Source organism: Nothobranchius furzeri, chromosome 1 (genome assembly GCF_043380555.1).
Source record: "Nothobranchius furzeri strain GRZ-AD chromosome 1, NfurGRZ-RIMD1, whole genome shotgun sequence".
Taxonomy (NCBI): domain Eukaryota; kingdom Metazoa; phylum Chordata; class Actinopteri; order Cyprinodontiformes; family Nothobranchiidae; genus Nothobranchius; species Nothobranchius furzeri.
This window is the reverse complement of record NC_091741.1, coordinates 30,075,506-30,099,629: the sequence shown is the minus strand read 5'-3', so window position 1 is coordinate 30,099,629 and position 24,124 is coordinate 30,075,506. Positions and strand designations below refer to the sequence as shown.

The 24,124-nt window shown below is 43.3% G+C and overlaps 1 protein-coding gene across 2 annotated transcripts; it reads left to right on the top strand.

The window, feature by feature from the left end:
* The first annotated feature begins 552 nt into the window (after nt 1–552).
* On the top strand, nt 553–14,659 carry fam199x (family with sequence similarity 199, X-linked). 2 transcript variants are annotated; one of them, XM_015953522.3, is made up of 8 exons: nt 553–691; nt 1,611–1,806; nt 8,357–8,576; nt 8,660–8,818; nt 8,903–9,064; nt 9,532–9,709; nt 11,404–11,507; nt 13,295–14,659. In XM_015953522.3, exons 2-8 carry the CDS (start codon nt 1,640–1,642, stop codon nt 13,466–13,468), a joined length of 1,164 nt encoding a protein of 387 aa, XP_015809008.1. In that variant the 5' UTR covers nt 553–691; nt 1,611–1,639; the 3' UTR covers nt 13,469–14,659. The 2 variants fall into 2 exon arrangements, with proteins under 2 accessions (XP_015809008.1, XP_015809089.1); XM_015953603.3 differs by having other exon boundaries at nt 636–775.
* Nucleotides 14,660–24,124: the final 9,465 nt, after the last annotated feature.

Sequence of the window (24,124 nt, the reverse complement as noted above, 5' to 3'; positions counted from 1 at the left end):
TAATAGAATTGTCCTTCATCCTGGCTCCTTGGATTTGCTGTTTAACTGCATCACTGACAGAGGGAAACATGAATTCAGTGTCAAGGCTCTGAGTACTGGGCTCAGATATGACTTGGTGAAACGGGGTTTCCTCAAATCCTTCACGCTCCCTACTGATGTTCTCGTTTAAGGCTTGAATTCTAGTGTATTGGTTCATTCTGGATTCCTGGATTGGCTGTTTAACTGAATGGCTGACAGTGGATCAAATGAATTCAGTCACAAGTCTCAGGTTACTGGGCTCCTCAGACACAAAGAACTTTTGAGTTTCTTTAGAAAAAAGCTGAATTTCTGCTTTTAAAAAACTCACCTGAGGTTAAACTGCAAGTTATCAGAAGTGAAATAATCCAGAAAAACACGAAACTCCTTTGAAAAGTTTTTTTCCCCAGCCGGTATCCGAGGTGCGACGCCGACCAACCACAAGGCTGAAATGAGCCAAAAGGTAAAGCAGTGACGTATTAAAGCAGACCCGACGCTTAGGCTTGGTCACGTGATTGACAGTGACGTATTAAAGGACTAGGAAAGAAGATGAGCGTGGCCGCAGCCAGTCTCTTCTCTTCTCGCTCTCTGTAGTCTCGCGATAATGAGGTTCAGCTTTAGAGAAATCAAGATTTGCAAATGGAGGCAACGGCAATGATTATTTGAACGCCATAAGGTTAATGTTTTGATTTTGATACTACTTGATTTGCAACTTAGTTCGGTTTCATGCCTGTTTAGAGTTATAACTGTGATGTGAAAGGTGAGTTAGTATTCGGTTTGTCGTTTTAAACGCTACATAGTGATTCTTTACCGTTAGTGACAAGCTAACTGTTAGTTGTGCTGGCTAACTGTGTTAGCTTATGTTTTTTCATCAGACGGGTTTAAATGTCGTAGTTAACTTATGCTAAACTCGGCAAGTGTAAACTAACCAATAGCCTTGCTGTTGTTTTGGAAATGTACGCTTACGTATTTTGTCTGCTATTATTACGTGTGCCCGGATGTTTACAGAAACGAAGCATCTCATAACAGTTACTCGAGTACGATCGTGAGCTCTGTCTGTTACTTCAGATTACCACTAACTTTTGTTTACAGTCGCATTTCGTCTTAATCTACTGGTTCGTTTTCAGGTTTCAATTTTTATGTTAGATATATTGTATTTTTTCATACTGAGTACGTTTTTAGTGCCCTTTATTCAAGATAAGGTTACTCTGAACAGGCCTTTTTGCTTATTTAATCCGTGTTTTAGTATTGTAAACTCAATGTGTTAAGGTTTTGTGAAGGATGACATTCAAATATCAATGTTTAATGGAAATAAAGGCCTCTTTATTAAGGATCCAACATATACAGCATTAGAAAACAATTGTAGAACGTCAAATAATAATAATTTGAACGCCACACATTAAATTATTTAGCAAAAGTAGTAATATTTTTTTTTACTGAAACATCAGTAATTTACCACTGAGTTAGAACAATATGGCAGCTGAATGAAGTTTAATAAATTATTCACACAAACGGCTAGTAGTCAATCAGAACAAGTTTAATCAAGCTTGTGGTATTTTGACGTTTTTCTTTTTCTCACATTATCTGCTCTTTAGTAAACCAGCTACAGAAAGTCAACCTGACGATGTCTGAATCTCTGTATGAGAAGTTTCTGGCTCCAGAAGAGCCCTTCCCTCTCCTCTCCCAAAGAGCCAACCTCAGTGATGTAGGAACCTTGGACGTCAGCGACTTCAGCTGTCGGCTCTCCTCCTGTCACCGAACAGACCCTCTACACCGTTTCCACAGCAACAGGCAAGCAGCAAGTTCATTTGTGTTTTTGGATGTAAAAAGTTGTTCCATATGTAATTTGATTTGACTTAACCCTCTGGGGACTGCGTCTTTTGAACAGGTCTGATTTCGGACGCTGTAGCAGCAAGACTGCCTCCCTGAGTTTCGGTTTCAATTCAGCTTTAAAAAGGAGATTATAAACTACACCCCAGTTTTTAAATTTTGTTAATAGGCAACGTACAGTGGGGCAAAAAAGTATTTAGTCAGCCACCGATTGTGCAAGTTCTCCCACTTAAACTGATGACAGAGGTCAGTAATTTACATCATAGGTACACTTCAACTGTGAGAGACAGAATGTGAAAAAAAATCCATGAATTCACATGGCAGGATTTTTAAAGAATTTATTTGTAAATCAGGGTGGAAAATAAGTATTTGGTCACTTCAAACAAGGAAACTCTCTGGCTCTCACAGACCTGTAACGTCTTCTTTAAGAAGCTTTTCTGTCCTCCACTCGTTACCTGTATTAATGGCACCTGTTTGAACTCATTATCTGTATAAAAGACACCTGTCCACAGCCTCAAACAGTCAGACTCCAAACTCCACTATGGCCAAGACCAAAGAGCTTTCGAAGGACACCAGGAAAATAATTGTAGACCTGCACCAGACTGGGAAGAGTGAATCTACAATAGGCAAGCAGCTTGGTGTGGAAAAACCAACTGTGGGAGCAATTATGGTAAATGGTGAATGGCCTGTATTTGATATAGCACCTTCTAGAGTCCTGGAACCCCCCAAGGTGCTTTACAACACAATCAGTCATTCACCCATTCACACACACATTCACACACTGGTGGGGATGAGCTACGATGTAGCCACAGCTTCCCTGGGGCGCACTGACAGAGGCGAGGCTGCCGAGCACTGGCACCACCGGTCCCTCCGACCAACACCAGCAGGCAACGTGGGTTAAGTGTCTTGCCCAAGGACACAGCGACAGACTGAGCGGGGCTCGAACCTGCAACCTTCTGATTACGGGGCGAGCACTTAACTCCTGTGCCACCGTCGCCCCAATTATCAGAAAATGGAAGACATACAAGACCACTGATAATCTCCCTCGATCTGGGGCTCCACGCAAGATCTCATCCCGTGGGGTCAAAATGATCATGAGAACGGTGAACAAGAATCCCAGAACCACACGGGGGGACCTGGTGAATGACCTGCAGAGAGCTGGGACCACAGTAACGAAGGTCACCATCAGTAACACACTACAACAGCAGGGAATCAAATCCTGCAGTGCCAGACGTGTTCCGCTGCTGAAGCCAGTGCATGTCCAGGCCCGTCTGAAGTTTGCCAGAGAGCACATGGATGATACAGCAGAGGATTGGGAGAATGTCATGCGGTCAGATGAAACCAAAGTAGAACTTTTTGGTATAAACTCAACTCGTCGTGTTTGGACGAAGAAGAATACTGAGTTGCATCCCAAGAACACCATACCTACTGTGAAGCATGGGGGTGGGAACATCATGCTTTGGGGCTGTTTTTCTGCTAAGGGGACAGGACGGCTGATCCGTGTTAAGGACAGAATGAATGGGGCCATGTATCGTGAGATTCTGAGCCAAAACCTTCTTCCATCAGTGAGAGCTTTGAAGATGAAACGTGGCTGGGTCTTCCAACACGACAATGATCCCAAACACACCGCCCGGGCAACAAAGGAGTGGCTCCGTAAGAAGCATTTGAAAGTCCTGGAGTGGCCTAGCCAGTCTCCAGACCTCAACCCCATAGAAAATCTGTGGAGGGAGTTGAAAGTCCGTGTTGCTCGGCGACAGCCCCAAAACATCACTGCTCTCGAGAAGATCTGCAGCTTTTTTTGTGTGTGATGTTGCCGTAAGCGGAACCGTACACATTCAGCTGGTTGTGAAAGGGGGATATTTTTAGATGAGCACATTAGCTGGTTAAGCTAGTGGGAGCTTGCACCATGGGGAAGTTTAATGGTAACTGGACGGCTAATCCCACGTTCGCGACGTGGTTAGGACCGATTCCAGGCAATAGCTGGAAATTATAGCTTGAATTTAATTTTAAAAATAGCTTAAATTTGGTCAAAGTGGCCTTAAAAAAGGTCTTAAAAAGTCTTAAATTTGGCTCCCTTAAACCTGCAGATACCCTGTAAATGTTTGTTGGTTTCACAGTAAAGTAAACAACTTTTTTCCTATTCAGATTTTATGTTTTTGAGTGATTTAAGGTCTAATATGCAACCCCTTTTTGTCCAAGTATAAAAAAATAAGTATAAATTCATAAAGTCCAGGTTGTGCTGAAAAGAGGCAGTGGTTCTGGTTTTTATTTTGGAAATACAAAGGAAAACTCTAAATTAGTCAAAAACGGCAAATTACACCCTGGACCCCAGAGGGTTAAGTTATGCTCTTTAACAGACTATCTGTAGGAATCACCTTTACAGATCAGATACTGTAGGTGACACCAGCTGTTACTGTCATTGTACTCTTGTCAGAGTAAAAGTATGTGAAAATCAAATCTATGGAACAAGCAGAGCTAGAAAACATTTAAACCCCCCTCTATTCTTTAGTTGTTTTGATTAGATGGCCTCTCTGCTATCCTATACAGATCTGATATGCCCTGTAACAGCAGGAACTGACAGGCACAAGTTTCAGGAGGGCTTTGTGGGTAATGCACAAGAGACTTATGACATAATGTTGTCTAGTGGCACAAAACAAAGGTTTCCATGAAAGCGTCTGGTGGTGAGGTCTGGTGTCCGGCATGATGGAAATGACACATTTGTCTATTTAAAATAGAATTTCAGGTAACAGTGAGATAATAGTTTCTCTTTCACTGCCCTGAGGGACCTGTTACCAGGTGTGTGTGATGTTTTTATGTGGTTCAGTAAGATTTTCTGATTAGCTGGCTGAAAGTGAGACTTTTCAGTTTAATGAATGAGGCTCTGAGATCACAGCTACGTCACCGTGGTAACTGAAGCTGAAGCCACAGTTAGGGTTTGGCATTGTATGATCGTTGCTATCACAGGTAGAACGTTCTTTCAGGTCCTGGAGTCTTTTGAGCAAACGTCAGATTAGGGCTGCTCGATTATGGCAAAAATTATAATCACGATTATTTTGACTGAAACTGAGATCTCGATTATTTAAGATTATTTTTAAATTAATGTTTATTTTATTGATATTTATTTATTTGTCCATAAAAATGCACAGGGCACAATCGGAGGGAAAAACAAGAAAACGAAACAAGATAATCACAAAAATAACTCCTGATTTTTAGTGTAAAAAGAGCCAATAGACTTGCTCATAGTTTATAACCGAATGGGTTCAGGCTGAGCTTTAACTTATTAAGCGTACCCCCAATACGGACCCAATGTGATAAAAATATTGTGCAAATACTGACAGCAAGAGTTATACAGTGCTTTTATAGTAAAAATATGAACAGAAACACATACAAATCTGTGTTGTAGTGAACTTCCACAAAATGTTGCATAGTAATTATTCCGTCCTGTCCAGCGACGCTGTAGCGCAGTGGTTTCCAACCCTTTTTGACTCGTGGACCACCTGAGCTACTTTCTTGTACCATGAGTACCCCCTTAAACCTGATTTATCCCGTTCCAATATTGATATGAGATTTTGGCCCACAAACACTGTATCGGGTTTTATCGGACCGCATCAGAAATCTCAGATATCAGCTGTACGCTCCGCTGTAAAATCCTTTCCAGCAATTCTATCCATCAGCGCTCAGATCCAGCATGAAAGTCCACGTGATCAGAACAGTGTGTGCTAGCAAAGTAGCGAGGAACAATGTCGGCCGTGAAGCAGGATCACTAAACTGCATGAGGATTTTCGCAGTGTGTGAAATTGCAACTTAGACACGCAACTTGTAGCAGCTGGTCAGTGAACAATGTTGTGTTTTTTTTCCTCATGTCCCCGACCTCAGCTGTTCACATTTATGCAACCAAAGGTTAATAAAAATTGATCAGTTAGGTTTTTTATACTTACTGTTGCTGGCTTTTGTTTTCTGTTTTAGTAATACCACTTGATCGAGTCTAGCCCTAGCCATAACCCTAAAACAAACATAAAAATGCTGTTCACCTTTACAGGGTATCTGGGGGTCCTTAAAAAGTCTTAAATTTGCTTTTCCAAATTTAAGGCCTTAAAAATCCTTAAAAATGACAAATAATCCTTAAATTCAGTTTCCAAAGGTCTTAAATTACCAAAGGCCCACTAAACAAGATTCTTTTATTTCTATAAAAATTTCGTGAATTTCTAGTCAGTGTTCAGCTTTTTTTGTGTACGATGTTGCCGTAAGCGGAGCCGTACGCATTCAGCTGGTTGTGAAAGGGGGCTTTTTTAGATGAGCACGTTAGCTGGTTAAGCTAGTGGGAGCTTGCACCATGGGGAAGTTTAATGGTAACTGGATGGCTAATCCCACGTTCGCGAAGTGGTTAGCACCGATTCCAGGCAATAGCTGGAAATTATAGCTTAAATTTATTTTTAAAAATAGCTTAAATTTGGTCAAAGTGGCCTTAAAAAAAGGTCTTAAAAAGTCTTAAATTTGGCTCCCTTAAACCTGCAGATACCCTGCTTTAATCGCTGTGCCTGGGACAATAATTACATTAACTGATGGGACCTGACAATAATTAGTTAGAAATATGTTTTAAATGGACAGAAATAAGTTCCTCACGCTGATAAATAATTCCTCTCTGAGTGACTACTGCACACTGGAGAGGACTAAATGATTATTATGCATTTTGTGGAAGCTCACTGCAACATGCGTTTATTTATTTTAAATTATAAATGCACTGTACACTTCTTGCTGTATTTGCAAGATATTGGTCGGGTATTTGGGTCTGTACTGGGTAAGCTTAAATAAGTAAAATCTCAGCCAGTACAACCTTTGGGTCATAAGCCTTGGGGCAAGTGTGTTGGCCTTTTTATTCTAGGAATCAGGAGGTTTTTTTGGTGATCATCTGTTTCTTTTTCTCATTTGTTTGTCCTGATTGTGCCCTGAGAAAATGTATGAGCAATTAAATAAATAAAATCAACATTAATTAAAAAATCGTCCCGGAGAGGTGTTTCAGGCATGGCCTGCAGGCAGGAAGCCCTCTGGTCGATCCAGGACACGGTGGAGAAAGTAGATCTCCGAACTGGCCCAGGAGCGCCTTGGGGTCCCGCTGGTGGAGGTGGCCGGGGAGAGGCGGTCTGGAACTACCTAGTCAGGGTGCTGCCCCAGCAACCCGGACCCGGATAGGCGGAAGAAGATGAGAGATGAGTTTTGAATACTCAAGATCTCAATTTCAGTTAAAATAATGGTGATTATGATTGTTGCCATAATCGAGCAGCCCTGGGCATGTTTAACCCTCCCACTGTCTTTATGGGTGAGCCCACGCTGAGCAGGGTTGATGGTTCATCCCTTGAGGTCCACGTGGCAGGGGTGAGGTGGTGCTCACTCCTCACCCCTGCCACGTGGACCTCAAGGGATGAACCATCAACCCTGCTCAACGGTCATCGTTCCTCTCGGGGTCACCCATTAGGACAGTGGGAGGGCTAAACAAAATTATTAACAATGTTCCATCCCATAGATTCTAATCCTTGGTGAAAATCATCCCATTTGGTCTCGTTTTAGTTAAAGCGCGGGTTCACTGAGAGACTATTTTTTACTGGTTTTTGAACGTGATCAGTCACTCGGAGTTTAACATGAAGATGGTTTTCTACACCTATCTCCTCCACTAGCTTGCAACAGAGCTTCTCACAACACCATTTACAGGAGATCTGGGCTCTCTGTTCGACAGATTTATCCGTGTTTATGAATGTCTCTGACATAACCCGACTTGTCAGTGGGACGTCATCACAGATTCCTCAAGCGTTTGAGCTAAAATCGAAACACAAGACCTCCTCTTATAGGGTTAAAGTCAGCTCGGTGAGGAAGGATGTGGAATTCTCATCACCGCTCATCGGGTCTTGGGTGAATAACAGCGTGACATCACTAAAATGGATCTTTAGTCTTGTAAATGTTGAACTGTTGAGTCGCTGCAGGCTCTGTTAATGCTGAGTGTGAACAGAGCACGGGGAAATGCTGACTCAGTGGTTAGTAGGTCGCTCTGGAATTGCTGCGTTGCTGGTTTGAATCCAGCCTCCATCCGTGTCGCTCGTTGCGACGCGTCACCGTCCTTGCCTGTCGGGCCCGGTGGTGCTTGTGTGTGGCAGCCTCCCCTCTGTGCTCCAGGGCAGCTGTGGCTTCGATGTAGCTCATCACCAGTTCAAGCTGGTCCATTCGTTCAGTTTTAATCTTGATCTGAGTTTTTGCTCTTCCTTTTGCAGTTCACCTTCACGCTGCTCCGAGATGCTAATTGAGCGCACCTCACACACAGTGTTGCTGCCTTAGTGACGTTGTTGCTATTTCTAAGCCGTTTTGGTCCTCCTTAATGGTTTTTATTAATAAAAAGCAGCTTTCTAAGGATCTTTAGTTGTTTTCTGTACAACCTTGTCGTCGATATTCCCTATAAGTTAGCAAGACCAGCCAGCCTGCACTCCGGAGCATCCTTCCAGCTGATCCCATTTGATCTGTGCAGGTGGAACCTCACATCCTGTGGGACCAGTGTGGCCAGTTCAGAGTGCAGCGAGGAGCTGTTCTCCTCCGTGTCGGTCGGGGACCAGGATGACTGTTACTCTCTTCTCGACGACCAGGAACTGGCCTCGCTGGACTTGTTTCCTGAGGGCAGCGTTTGCAGCGACGTCTCGTCCTCCATCAGCACATACTGGGACTGGTCTGACAGTGAATTTGAGTGGCAGGTACTACAGCTGGAGTTGTTGAGGAGTTGTTTGGGTGTCCAACATCTTTCTAAATAGTCTGTTGTCTCCCACGTCTCACGCAGCTGCCAGGAAGTGACATCGCCAGCGGCAGTGACGTCCTCTCTGACATCATCCCCAGCGTGCCAAGTTCTCCCTGTTTGTTCTCCAAAAGGAAGCCGAAGCCCCACGCTCATCGTAACCTGGATGAGCTTCCCTGGAGCGCCATGACTAACGACGAGCAGGTACATCGGTCCTAAATCCGTGTCCGTGTTCTCAGAGGATTCTGCACGGCTCACACTCACGCGCGCCTCCGTTCTGACTTTCAGGTGGAGTACATCGAGTACTTGAGTCGAAAGGTCAGCACGGAGATGGGCCTGAGAGAACAGCTGGACATCATCAAGATCATAGATCCATGTGCTCAGATCTCCCCCACGGACAGCGAGTTCATCATCGAGCTGAACTGTCTCACTGACGAGAAACTGAAACAGGTGAAGGACAAGCTGTAACCATGGTTACAGGGCAGATTTTACTTTAGCATCACACAGGAACCAAATGTTTGTCCCAGGTCTTGTGGGAACGGGTTTGGAATATTTCTGATGTGAGTGATGTTTAGGTCAAGCGTGTCATACGGACGCCATCGTGTAAGTGTCCTGGGTGAGGGGCGGGCCACCATCATGCATGGGCCCGAGCTGTGCATCCACCGCTCCCCGAAAGCGGCTGCTGCTTGGTGTCGTGTTGGTAGTAAAGTGTATTTTAGAGGTAGTAAAACTTCTACTGGGGTTCCTGTGTAAACCATGGAAACGGCTGCTTTCATCAGAAATGGTCTCGGAGTTTTAGTTTCGTGTCTTCTACACAGATCAGCGTAATCATGAGAGAAATGATCTAAACTGCTTTATGTGGATGGGTGGGTGTCGCTGAAGCCGTGTGGGTGACTAACTCTTCACTTCCTCTGCAGGTGAGAAACTACATCCGGGAGCACGGCCCCAGGCAGCGAGCCAGCGGCACCAGAGAGGGCTGGAAAAGGAGCAGCCACAGCAGCGCCAGTACAGGTGGAGTCAGCAGCAGCAGCAACGCCAGCATGGTCAGCTCCGCCAGCTCCTCCACCTCGTCTACGGCCTCCAACTCTGTAGCAGGTTAGATGCGGTTTCCATGACGACGACACGCTAACGCAGGCTCCCTCATGAACCCATTTAGACCGTATTTTTATTCAATGTGAATACTTTTACAGCTGATTTGTAAAGATTTCAGTTTCACCGTCTAAACATCAGGATTTCCATAAAACCCTCTAGTTCCCTTAAGGCAGCGGTCGGCAACCCAAAATGTTGAAAGAGCCATATTGGACCAAAAAAACAAATATTTCTGGAGCCGCAAACAAATAAAAGCCTTATATAAGCCTTATAATGAAGCTGTATCTGTATTAGCCTACTATCAAATGACAGTTGGCTACAAATACATCATGAGCCTTCATGATTAAACGTTTATTTTCCCTGTAGCGCGTCCTGTAGAGGATGACGCACCACGTGACTACTCTGTTGTACGATGCCGCCTCAAGTTTAACTTCATTACAATATAAATGAATCATGTTTCATTGCTTTGATGAAATTAAAGAAATGCAATAAAGAAATCCGATTTTTGATGTCATTTTTATTTTTAGGATTCGAAAAAACAACAAAATGGAACGTGCATGACATGCCCCTCATCGGGGCAACAAACAGTGCAATAAAACGCAGCCTGCGTTTATAAAAACCACTCCTTCATGCAGTCGCCATCTGTGGACGGTTTCCCACGCTTTATTATCTCCCGGGTTGCAACAAAACTTGCAGCAGTAGTGGAGTTTGGAGATGCAATCCACTTCTTAAATCTGTTTCTGCGCTCCTGTAGTTTCTCCAGAAGTAATGCAATCGCACTTTTTCTCTCTCTCCCAACTGGATACTCGGCTGCAAATGTAGCATGCCTTCCCTGGAAATGTCTTTCCACATGACTCTTTTTGTTGTTTGACAACTTCTCGTTACAGAGCAAACATTCAGGCAATCCCTCCTCATTGGCAATGAATGCAAATGATTCGGTCCAAGAAACGTTGATCCTCTGTTCTCCTCAGTTATTTTTCTCTTTTTCCCTTTGGGATCCATGGCCCATCACACAGCCACCCGCCTGGCATCCCGCCCGGCTGATAGAAACGTGTGTCGCAGGCTATGACGCAAAGCTTCGTTGACAGAAATGTTGAAATTTAATATTTTTCTACACATTTTTACAGCACTGAAAAACGTTAAGAATGTTTGTGTCATGTTTGTCCTCCTACAGAAACTATAATAAAACAAAAAATGTATTCCGCCATCTTTTTCCATTTTCAAACATTTTTGATAAAGCTCCAGGGAGCCACTAGAGAGCGCTAAAGAGAGCCGACCCCGCCTTAAGGGAAAGCTAACGTCCCCCCACCTCTCATGTCAAGAGTTTTATTGTTGTAAGGTCTCCTGTCAGCACCCAGACTGTGTTTGCTAATGCTAACTAGCTGTGCTAGCCACATCCAGTCGTTACAAACGGACGTCTCCTTCCTGTGGATCCAGACTGACTAGCTGTTAGCTGTTCTAGGAGCATTAAATGATTTCTCTACTAACTCTGTTATGACTTCTGTCCTTTACAGGTACTAACTACTCATAGCTGCTTCATAACTCATTTAAAAATCCAAATCATCAATTTAAACAAGCAAATATTAGAGGATGCTTGTTGGAGCTGAGTGTTTGTAGGGTTAAGCAGCTGAGGAGAGCTCGTGTTTCTGGTTAAATCGGCTGTTGTTGGATCAGCGCGTGTTCATTCTGTCATATTCCAGGTGGGACGGCTTCAGCCTGCAGTGGAAGCAGTGTGGCCAACATCAGCAGAGCTCACAGCGACGGGAACCTGTCCAGTGCTGCTGAACGTATACGAGACTCTAAGGTAGGACGCGTCCGAATATTCTCGCCACATTGATTCTTCTGATATCCAACTGGCTGTAATCTGTCAAATCACTGTAACTTTTTAATCTGCGGACTAGGGCTGGGGGTAAACGATTATTTTAAAACGATTATTTTATCGACTAGTCGACTATTCTAATGACTATTTAGACGATTAATCTAATGATTATTTTTCTATTGCACAATTAACAAAAACCAGAAAATCTAAAATAAATTCCTCCAAAAATTGATAAATTCTTACTGTAAGAGAATAAACACTACAGGCCTTCCATTTTGTATAACACTGCTTTTATTGTGTTGGTTGGTTATGTTCTGGTGACGTGTAGAACTTGGGAGTGCAGGCTGCTGCCTGAGAGGTGGTTGGAGACGGAGTGTCTCCATGCTGCTTTGTTTTGGTCACTTATGTGCGTGAGGCGAGTGGTGTTACGACTCTTCCTGGGGAGTTTGGCTCGTGTGCAAAAAGGAAGCGACAATAACGGGATTTAAAAGTTAAAATGATGATCAGGTTTATTTACAACTACAAAAATCATAAATCTTTCCATCCACAGGTTGGGAATAATAAAACTAATTCTGCCTGTGGGGAATTAAAACAAAAGTACAAATAAGTAGGGATGTCCCACTGGGCAAAGATTACTGGGTTCTGGACCAAAACAAGGATCTCCAAAGGTCCAAACTCTAAACTGGGCGGTTAAACCAAACTCAAGGTGATGTTTTACACTAAACCGAAAACCCACAACACTCTAAATGTAATAAAAGGGAGATCTGCACCACAAAAAAGACGAACTCTAAACCAAAACATAACAGCTTATCCCAACGCAAGAAGCTGTTAGCGAAGATGCTAACAGTAGCTTTACCAACGTTAAGTTCATGTTACCAAGTTTAAATAAACCAAAAACACCCAGCAGCAAACAGACCAGCACGGAGGAGAGACTGCTACCACCAAAACAGCTCTCCTCATGTCTGAAAGAAGCTCCTTAATGAAGGGAGAAGCGCTCCCGGTGATGTCCTACATCTGCGATAGAGACGGAGCAGCGCATCTGACCCCGGAAGTTGTTGTCCGTTGCCGGGAGACGAAGGCGGTCAAAACAGGAAAGGAATCTAGTAGGGATGTAAGAAAATATTGATATGGCAATATATCGTGATATTTTTTCCTGCGATTATTACATCGATATTCAAAAGCCGTGTATCTAATTCTTGAAAGAATTTACATGCAAACTTTTGTGTATTTTCTTTTCGTTTTGTGCAATTCAATCGCCACCCACTAGTTGGCAGCAGTGTGCAACGGGTTTTGTTTCCACCACTCAAATGTAAATCCCTCCATCATGGTTCAGATACCTCATGTTAAACATGTTACGTATCAGTTTGGACTGCTTATTGAACATTCTTACAATAAATTCAGTAAAAAAAATTGCTTGTAACGTCTGACTGAATGTATCGCAATATATCGTGATATATCGTATCGTCTCCCCTGTATCGTGATATGTATCGTATCGCCAGAATTTCAAAAATACACATCCCTGGAATCTAGTAGCGGTCGGACATTGTTCTGGGTCTTAGGTATTTGGCGGGGATGCTAGTGAAAGCGGAGAAGAGGGCGAACTAGAGGAGAAACAGGCAGATTCCTCCTCTATTTACAAACTCCTGTGGTGGTGCGTCGACTACCGGATCTGACGTTGACGTCATCAACGCTTCGCTACAGCTCTACTGCGGACACTTTATTTAACTGATCGCTGTGATTCTCACCGCTGTCCCTCTTCTGTCATCTTTCAGAAACGCTCAAAGCAGCGCAAACTCCAGCAGAAAGCCCTCCGCAAGCGACAGCTCAAGGAGCAGCGGCAGGCGCGTAAGGAGCGCCTGAGCGGACTGTTTCAGAACGAGGAGGTGCTGTCGTTAAGGGTCACGGAGGAGGACGATCACGGCGATGATCTGGACATACTGATGTGACACCAGTAAACCAATCAGTGCTCCCTCTATGCCCGCCCACCCTCATCATGCTGTGCAGGGCTGTAACCGCTGCTTGTGCCCAGAGACTTGACCTATTACCTGCTGTCCTCGCGCTACGCATCGCTGCACCGTCACAAAGCTACGTGCTGCTGAGGGCCAGAAGCTAAAGCTGCTGCAGCGTTGACACAAAGGGCTAAGCTAGCTAAAGGTCTGCTGTTTTTACGAGACGGAAAATCTGTTTCACTTTTTCAGGATTTGGTGGAGGGTTAGTTCTGTTAATTCTACTCTATTTTTAAAAGCGTTTAGCCGTGCAAAGTGAAATATGTAACAGCCAAGCGTAGTATTTAGATTTGATCTTAAGACTTTTCTGAATGTGAGGAATTCCAACCTGTAATCTAGAAGAAGGATTCAGGTGTAAAGGGAAGGAAAGCAGCTGCTCTGTCTGCTGGGTGTCGCGCCTCCATCTCACCAAGGCCTAGGGGGAGCACTGAAACTCTGCATGTTCAACCCGTCGCCCACACTGAACCCCCCCCCGTGCGGTCCAGTAACTACACACCTGTGGTCTTTGATGTAAATAGTTAAGAACATCAGATTTATAGCTTTTTGTTAAGTTTTCCCTGGTGGTAAAGGTTTAATTTATCTGCTTTTGTGTCTTCAGTGAACAACTTAAAGGCTTTAAATTGTAATTTAGTTCAAGTCTTAATCGTTGGATTAATTTTGTGTGCTTTAGGTGAGTAACTTGATCGCTATAGCAACAGTTTGTAACATCTAATAAAGATTTTAGACGCCCTTTTGTAACCCGCGGGTGTTTATTGGCGCTAAACTTGAGCTGGCTTAAGAATGTGGATCTAACAATGAGATTAATTCTACTAAAAGTGTTAAAGAGAAGATTCAGAATCAACTTTGTGCAAACTGTTATTTTATTTCTGTTTTATTAGTTTGTTTAGCTTTTCTAGACTTTCTCATATTTTATGTTGTAACAACGATCCACTGCAGTTACCTGTTGCTGTGCTTTTAAATGTGCTGAAACCGTATTAATGACAGCAATGATGTTAAATCCAGGTTCATGTAGTCCGGAGCAATGGATTATTAAAGCTCTATTTTGAAAACGTATAATTTTGAAAGAAAATAAAGAATATTTGTGTAAATGAGGTACCGTGGACTGCTGAGAATAAATGAGTTTAAAACAGACCTCAGGCGTTCTCTTGCTTTAACGTCATTTACAACAGGAGTTTGTCACTGTTAGAACTGTTAGAGTTCACTACACACACTGAAGCTCATGAGCGTCCGAGTCGTGTGAGTTTGAGTACATGTGTTCTAGTATGAGAGTCACGGATCAGGTTGTTTTCTAAGAACTAAACAGAAATCAGTTGGTTTTCTAGTCTCCAGTTCCTCTCTGCTCCTGCAGCTGTCGGTCTGCTGCAACGCCACAGTCGGCTAATTCCTTCTCAGGAAGTTTACCTTCCTAGAACCTTGTTAGGCACAGATACGTTGAACTTTGATCATTTTGGCTTGCTTTTAATTTACAAAACATTTAAATCGTGTCCAAATCTCTTCCTAAACATCCTGCTCTTAATGCCAACATCTCGTTTTCCAAATGCTTTTCTTACAACTCCACCTCTTTAAAGGTGCTTTAGCAAATCTACAGAGCACACCCCTCCCCTCTGTTATCGGAGAATCAGTTCATTACTTGAACACTGGTCTCCTCAGTCACCCTGAGACTGGGATCTCTGGGTGGCCTCAGGTTGCAGAGCCCATATATATATATATACAAACTTAGCCCTTTCAGAACTTTGCAGACATCAGCAAATCGCTGCTGTGAATGATGTCATTGACCAGCAGCAAAAAGTGTCTGCAGTAACAAACATTTTAATGTGTCAAAGTACATCATAATTTAATCCATTCAGAAGACGAGAGCAGATGTAAAATGTGGCGTTCAATGACCATAAGAAGCTCTGTTTTTTAAGGCACTCTGTGAGAGAACAGCCTGAGAATTGGGTCATTGTGGGGGAATTTCCCCACGTTTTCTGGTATTGGGAGTTTAGCAACGCAAATTTTAAAGCAGCATGATCGATGCTTTTTTTTGTGCTTCCATTCTGCTTCACAAGCAACTCTTCTAATTTTACCAACACCAGTTGTTTTGAACAGCGTCTGCTGAACCAAAGATTTCGCTCAGCCACTCCACCTGGCCGTTTGTAGTACCTACCCCTGATCGGGTTCCTGAGAATTACCTGGAAAACTGCCGTTCGGCAAACCCGGTCATATGGAGACATGCATGATGAGAGATTCTTGCAAATTTACCCTGACTTTCCAGAAGTGGAAACACCTAATGTGGAGCTTACAAATTCACCTAAATGACAAAAAGAATGATTTTCTGAGGGGTGACCTTCTTGAAACAGGGTTAAAACTAAAACGTGATATCAGCCCTCCTCTGCAGCATGGTTTCCCAATCCTGGTCCTGGAGGGTGGGTATCCAGCATGCTTTCGTTGTTTCGCTGCTGCTACGCGCCTGATTTTAACCAGCAGGTGATAAAAGTACAAGTCACCCCCTACCAGAGTGTCACTCCACTTCCACTTCCTGTTTGAAAAATGCAACAAATGCTGTTGCCTGGCAGACTGAGGGTGGAACCGCTGACAAATACACACACACATAGGCTCACAACGGCATTGTGACATCTTATGGTACCAGCTAACGTCACATTGTACCACTTCGCCAATAGCGATGGCAAATTTAAAGTCAAACGTAGTGCAGAGTATTTACCTGAAGAGGGTGCAACACTGACAGTTTTAGGTAGAATATTACATTTTTAACTAAGATGCACTAAAGTGGCAAATTGACTGCACGTGTCTACAGCACGATTAGACACTCATTTATGAAGTTTATCAGCAAAAAAATAAATGGATTTGGGGGTGACTTGCTCTTTAACAGGCTTCTGCAGAGCATGATGAGCCGCTGAACAGGTGATTCAACCACCGAATCAAGTGTGTTGGACCAGAGAAACCAGTAAAACGTGCTAGATACCGGCCTGCAGGACCAGGGATCTCACTTATCAAACATGGCGTAGAATCCTTACTAAAACCGTACTTAAGCTCAGCAAAAATAAAGTACTTACGCCAAGCAGGTTTGTGATCTATCACACATGAAGTACGCACAGCTGCACACAATCTCTAATGAGAATGGTTCTCAGCTGCATTTTAGTCACATCTCTCCCTCACCACGCCCACTTACTGCCATAAATAGTCAATGCAAAGTGCCTTGTGGATCTCATTTATATACATAAGCCGGCTGTTGCAGCGCTCCGCCGATGACGTGGAGACCAAGGAAGCGCTATTTCACAGAAGCGGAAGTTGAGGTACCTGTGGGTGAGGTGGAGAAATGAAAGGAAGTACTTTTGCAAAACAAATAAGAGAAAATCCACGGAGTGGCACAGCGGTGCTGAAGCCGTCAATGTTGTGTTCTTCAGAGAGATCTGTGGCGGATATAAAATAATGGTCCAATCGGGATTCAATCCCCAGACTCCCGGGTGAAAGTCACGCGCGTTAACCAGTCACCCAAACAGAGATCTCCCCTGTACAAGTAGCCAGGGTGCATGATCAATCAGGTCACAGTGACAGGACACACACCGTCACACACGCATGACATTCTGTCTCAATCTGTCCCCCTGCTGATATTCTGCATTCCATATTCTGCGCTTCAGGCTGTGTGTGTGTGTGTGTGTGTGTGTGTGTGTGTGTGTGTGTGGGGGGGGGGTCTTGTTCTGTGTGAAAACGAAGCAGGATTTCATAACTGTATCTTCTCAGCAGCAGCACTGCAGGAGCTCTCCGTGTCCAACATGTGTGTAAGTCAGGTCCTTAGTCAACTTAAAGCTGCGCACATTTTTCCGCTAAGTTTTCTTTCGTAAATCCCAAAGTTTGCGTGGAAAGTTGCTTACGCAGTTTTCCGACCCGTTTTGTGCGTAAGCTAGCTTGATAGATGAGGCCCCAGGATTGGGCACCTTTGCTCTAGAACAGGAGTGAGGAACCCTCGTCCATGGAGGGCCGCTATCCAGCATATTTAAGTTTCAACCCTGCTTCAACACACCTGATTTCCATCAGCAGGTGATTAACAGGTTTCTGCAGAGCCTGATGAGCTGCTGAACATGTGAACCAACCACTGAATCAGACGTGTTGGAGCAAAGACGTGCAGGATGCCGGCCCTCGAGGACCAGGGTTCCCCACGCCTGCCCTACAATGTGCTCAGTAAATACAAGCCATTTATTTGTACACCATATTGGCATTGGTGCATCCCTAATTAGTAAACTTGCCCCAAAACAAACAAAAAGACAAAAATTACATATTTCTGTAGTGTAGCTACGTTTCTGACAAAATAATCAAAATCTAGAACTCATGGAAAGTGTAGATGATGTTTTTAGTTGCAAAAGTGGATGAGAACATTCCCATTCTAGTGAACACATTCACATTCAGGGACCTACAGATATAGATAAGTATCCAAATAAATGAATGTTTACAAGGACAGCTTAGTTTATATTTTACTCTAACATTTCATGTAAATATGTATTGAAAGAGCAAGTCACCCCTAAATTAACTTTTCTTTGCTGATAAACTATGTAAATGAGTGTCTAATCGTGCTGCAGACACGTGTCGTCAATAATTTGGCACTTTAGTGCATCTTAGTTAAAGTTTAAATATTCTGCCTAAAACTGTCAGTGTTACGCCCTCTTCAGGTAAAAACTCTGCACTGCATTTGAATTTAAATCTGCCACCGCTATTAGCTAAGAAGTAACCCATGACATTAACTGGTACATGATCATGTCACAATGGCTGTGTCTCAATTCAGGGTCTGCATCCTTCGTCGGCCGGTTACGTCACAGCGCCGCGACTCGGCCTGTCCCAATTCGAAGACTCCTTCAAATGCGGTCGACGAATGCGGCCTTCTTTTCGCCTGCATGAAGGATGGGTCCGGTGTATCCTTCAATGGTTCACATTTCCCAAGATGCCTTGCAGGCCGGACAGCAGAACTTTTAAAAAACAATGGCGGACGGTGAAGCGGGAGCTGTCGGAGAGGATTGCGCATATAAATGTCAGTATAAACTTGAAAACTGTTAGGTTAAGGGCTTTTTGTGATACATGAACGTTATTTTAGTTTGAAATGTTACAGTAAAAGTGCTTGTATTGCGGTCTCGGCTCGTATGTTCGGCCGCTCGGTGTCCCACTTCTCCCGCTACGTTTCCCCCTGATTTTAATAGAAGTTTGTATTTTAGGGACAAAAGAGAAAACCAGGGAATTTATTAAAGAGCAAGTCACCCCCTACCAGATTACTACTCAACTCCCACTTCCTGTTTGAAAAATGCAATAAATGCTGTTGCCTAGCAGACAGAGAGGGCGGAGCTGCTAACAAATACACACACTCACGACATTGTGACATCATAATCTACCATCTCACATCATAGTGTACCTCTTAGCCAATAGCGATGGCAGATTTAAATTCAAACGTAGTGCAGAGTTTTTACCTGACGACGGTGCATCGTTGACAGTTTTAGGCAGAATATTTAAATTTTAACTAAGATGCACGAAAGTGTCGAATTATTGACTACATTTGTCTACAGCATGATCAGACACTCATTTATATAGTTTATCGGCAAAAAAAATGTTGATTTGAAGCAACTTGCTCTTTAAGCTTAGGGCGGAGATGGACCACATGATCACCGGAGCAAAGTATTCGGCGGCTGTGGCATGGAGGTACAATAACATCTCATATTTTAAAAACTGTCGTTTGAGTTTAGTTTTTTCTGCAAAAACATGAAAGGAATAACCCGTTGTCCTCTTTTCTCTTCCTGTTTCTTTTCTTACATGTTTGTTAAGACTATTCTGGAGAAAATGGGCGTCCAGGGGAAGGTGCCAGCGATGCTTCTGGAGCTGATCAGGGAGGACATGAGGCTGCAGAGGGAGGCAGAGCAGCAGAGGGCACAGGAGAGAAGGAAGAACTTTGACAGCTTTTTACTTTGCTAGAAAAAATGGTTAATAAAGATTAAACATGTACATATAAAAGAAATATCTAAATAAAATCAGTTCTGCATTAAACTCTTGGATTTTATTTTTGTTTACAAATGAGAATTGTTTACTAGAGGGTATCCGCTGGGTCTTAAAGTCTTAAAAGGTGATAAATCAGTTTTGGTCAAATTAAGACCCTTAGAAAGTATTAAAAACTATTATCACATCTTTGCTCAGGCTCAGCTAGTCGAACGTATTTTCTCCGAATTAGCTCTCCAACAGTCAAGGAAATGATTAAAGATCTAAATAAAACTTTGAGCTCCATCGTTTAAAGTTCCTTCTCCCGTCTGCTCAGCGGTTCCACGGTTGCTAGGCGACGGAACATTCGCCGAGGGAGAGGCGGGAATTCATGAAGGCTAGGCCGGTCCAAATTCACAGCCGTTAACATCCGGTCTACCCGGCCGACGGAGGACCCAGCCCACGTCGGCCGAGTAGACCGGGTCCTTCGAAGGATGCAGAGCCTGAATTGAGACACAGCAAATGATGTTGTGAGCCTGTTTGTGTGTATTTGTTAGCGGCTCCGCCCTCTCGGTCTGCCAGGCAACAGCATTTGTTGCATTTTTCAAACATGAAGTGGGAGTGGAGTGAGTTTCTTGTAGGGGGTGACTTGCTCTTGAATTTAGTAAATAAAACCCTAAAATCTATCCTCAGAAATGATGTTTTACACATTTTTGGTTTTAATAAACACAAAAGTATAATTTAGCTGATTTTCCTAAAATTGAAAAACATCTTTTTATATTTTACATTTATTGTCCGATGATCAAGCAACAACAGAAGATTGAAATAGTTTTTACACCACAGAATCAAAACTTCTTACCCTGTTTAATATTTCATTCCACCACCATACTGGCCAACGGGTCCCCTACAAATATGGCCAACCTGCTGATGTATTACTGGGATAAGACAGTGGGGTCTAAATGTTTATGTTTAAAATCATCCCCACTGGGTCATTTTATTGTGTTTGTTCCACTTGATTCACCATAAAATAAAACATTTATTATTTCAAATTTTCTCTTTCATGTCAGTGTAAACACAATCAGCAGGGCCTTGAACCCTTCTGAGAATACCGTTACCAGGGCCTTTTGCTTTTTTTTTTACTTCAAGAGGTAAAGCTAAACCTCAGGATCATTTAGTTTTTACTTTAGATTATGAAGTAGCAGGACATCTGTACACATGATGTCTCTTTAGGTGTTTTTATGTGTGTTTTCATTTCAACCAGGAGAGGGCACCATAACATGAACACAGGCACCTGTTAAAATATTACACAGCGAGATGCAAAAGTTTGGGCAGTCTTGTTAATCTTCATGATTTTCCTGTATAAATCATTGGTTGTTATGATAAAATAGTTCAGTTAAATAAAACATATAGAAGTGACACACAGTGATGTGTGTAGTGTAACAAAGTTTATAGGATTTACAGAAAGTGTGCAATTGTGGTTTAAACAAAATTAGGCAGGCGCATAAATTTGGACACTGTTGTCATTTTATTGCTTTTCAAAATCTTTAGAACAAATTATTGGAACTCAAAATCGGTTTGGTAAGCTTAGTGACCCTTGACCTCCTTACTCAGGTGAATCCAGTTGTGAGAAAGAGGATTTAAGAGGACTGATTGTAAGTTTCCCTCCTCTTTGAAGAGCAGCAGCACGAGGGACTCAGAACAACTCTCACGTGAGCTGAAAACAAAGATGGTTCACCACCGTGGTTTAGGGGAAGGAAACAGGAAGCTGTCTCAGAGATTTCAGCTGTCTGTTTCCACAGTTAGGAACATGTTGAGGAAGTGGAAGACCACCGGTACAGTTCAAGTTAAGGCTCCAAGTGGCAGAACAAGAAACATCTCAGACGAACAGCAGCGAAGAATGGTGATGTTGTATGGATTTCTTAGGTGTGTTCTTGCTGTGTCGTGGTTCTAATTCCATGCTTTCGTTCTTTTTGTATGGATTGCTAATGTATGGAATTAAGTCTGGATTATGTCTCTCATTGTGTGAAATCAATTCTAGGCTCCCCAAGGTGTATCCGCGCGCGCACGTGTGCGTGTGTGTGTGTGTCCCTACAGCCTTGCCTCTTATCACCCCTGAAGTCGTGAATTGCTAGTTGCCTTCACCGAGCTGTTTCGGTCTCATGGTTCTGTGGAAACCCTTTTGACCTCCAGAGAAGTGGAGGAGGCAAGGAGGTTCATTCTGGAGAAAGTCCAGGTGCACCAGCTAACGGTTTATCCAAACAAGACATAGACTTTTATAATCGATAAAATTGCTCCCCCTGACAAGCAAGGAGGGGCAACGTTGGGCTAATGTCAACAGCATGCAGTGAAGAGGGAGGGGGGAGAAGGAAGGAGTTAAATAGGATGGGGAGAGAAGGTTCGAGAGCACGTGGCTGGAAACTTGTTACGTTTTTTGATCGTGTGTGTGGCCCGCTGCGTCGGGATCTTCATTTTTTCACCTGTATTTGGAATAAAATCTGTTTCTCGATGCGAGGAACGCAAACGAGCTCTACGCCTCTAGGGGTCTCCTCTGTGACCAGCAATCCACCCAACAGGTGAGGTGCTGGTTAAACTTATCCCATCCTCAGGTTAGAAATGATATCAGATGCTAAATACCACCCTTTGCTACGGTTGAATTAGCTGTTCCTTCAGCACAAAGGTAACAGTTTATTACAGTGTGTTGTTGCGTGCACGTCCCATTTGCCGGTTCCGTTAAAACCCAGTTCCGTTAGAACTTATGAGACTGTGCATCTATCAGGGTTCGGTGGGGATGTCGGTGAGTATTATCGTACTAGACCCTGGTCTGGACTTCCTAAGTAAGAATCATATCTTCTATTTTAAAGGTGAAATGATATGCAAGACTTTCCTTTTGTAGTAGCCCACTTCTTTTTAAGCAATCCCGTTATCTTTGGTTTAGATACTAGGGACGAAGCCCGGCGGGAGGCCGGCCCGGCTGGCAATTCTTTGGGTTATTTGGATTAATTGTGCCCCTATCAGCTTATGTGGGTGGTTGGTAACTATAAAATGATTCTTGTTAGTTGATCAGGCTAACATAGATTTATCAATTTATTTAATTAATCCAACCCTCCAGCGCTGATAGAGACTTTTTCAACTTGCGAATCAGAGCCAAAATTAACCACTAATGTTCTGGTTTTATCATCCTTAAGACAACTCGTTACTCGCGGGTGAGGGAGGAGGCAAGCTCCTCTTATCTTAAGGTTTCTTTATATTAATCTGTCACAAACCGTAAAGTAAGTCCTGATAATTCAGGAACCCATAATTAATATGCTTACCTCTTTGCAATTAATGGTCAGGGCCCCAACCGTGAAGCTTTAGAGAAAACCTGAAAGAATCAGGATTATGTTTCTTTTTCAAAAAAGTTTATTACAAAATCAAAAAATACAAAAATGAGTAAATATAAAAAAACAACCGCTTCCCCCAAGGAGGAATTAGCTCTAATGATTAACTAAGAAATAAAGAGTTGATTTACACCAACTCGGTCTTCTGAGAATCGCCCCAAACTTCTCAAAATCTCGTCTAGCTCTGCTTCTCTCCAAAAAAACTGACCTGTCGTCCTCCGTCCAGAGGACGGAGGATGACCTCCCCAAATCTGCTCTGTCTCTTCTTGTCGTATGCCCCAGCTGCTTGTCGAATCTCCCCAGCTCTCTCAGAGCTACCCTTTTATACCCTTCCTGGGCCAGCTTAGGCAAGGTAAAAGGCATATATCATTACCTCTTGACAGAGAGGTCATGGGGTCATTTACCAGACACACACTTTTTTGCTCAACACAAGACATTTGGTATCATTTTCTCTACATACAGCATTCTTCTTAGCACAGGTCATTACATGCAGCACTCTACATGAGAGCACAGGTCATAAATCTTCATGTTTGTAGCAAATTGTAGGTCTTCCTTCAGCATTCCTGGGAGGACTTCTGGGTTCAAACGGGCTGTCTTCACTCTGCTCCAATCCTTCTTTTCCCGCCAGAGGTGGATCCAGGGGTGGGGCCAGGGGTGGAACCAGGGGTGGAACCAGAGAAGCCAGCCTGCCTCTTGACCTTTTGCCTAGTTCTGTCCCTGACAGCAAGTTCTGAACTCTTGTACTTTTGACCCTCCTGTGACCCTTGTTTCTGACCACTGTTTCTGAGTCTTGACCCGCTGGAACTTGCTACAGTGTACCTGATGGCATTCAATGAGCCAGTAGGAATAGAGAGGGGGTTGGAGTATATCTGAAGTCTTCCTTTGTGTCTGCTTGAACTAATTTTGGTCAGAATTAGAAGCCCTGCATGGGTAATGTGGTGATTGCTAATCAACTCTCTACAGAGTAAGGGTGTTTGTTGGTAACTAGATGCCATGCTCACTACACCGATTACAAGTCAAACCCTGAGATATTAGTAAAATCTAGAAGAGGGGAGCTAGCTCGGTAAATTGGCTTGTAACAGGTGAGAACAGTCAGAGTCACCCACAGACCAGCAACAAAGACCTACAACATCATGTTGCTGCAGACGGAGTCACTGTGCATCGTTCAGCTATTCAGCGCACTTTACACAAGGAGATGCTGCATGTGAGAGTGATGCAGAGGAGCCTTTTCTCCACCCACAGCACAAACAGCTGCTTGAGGTTTGCTGAA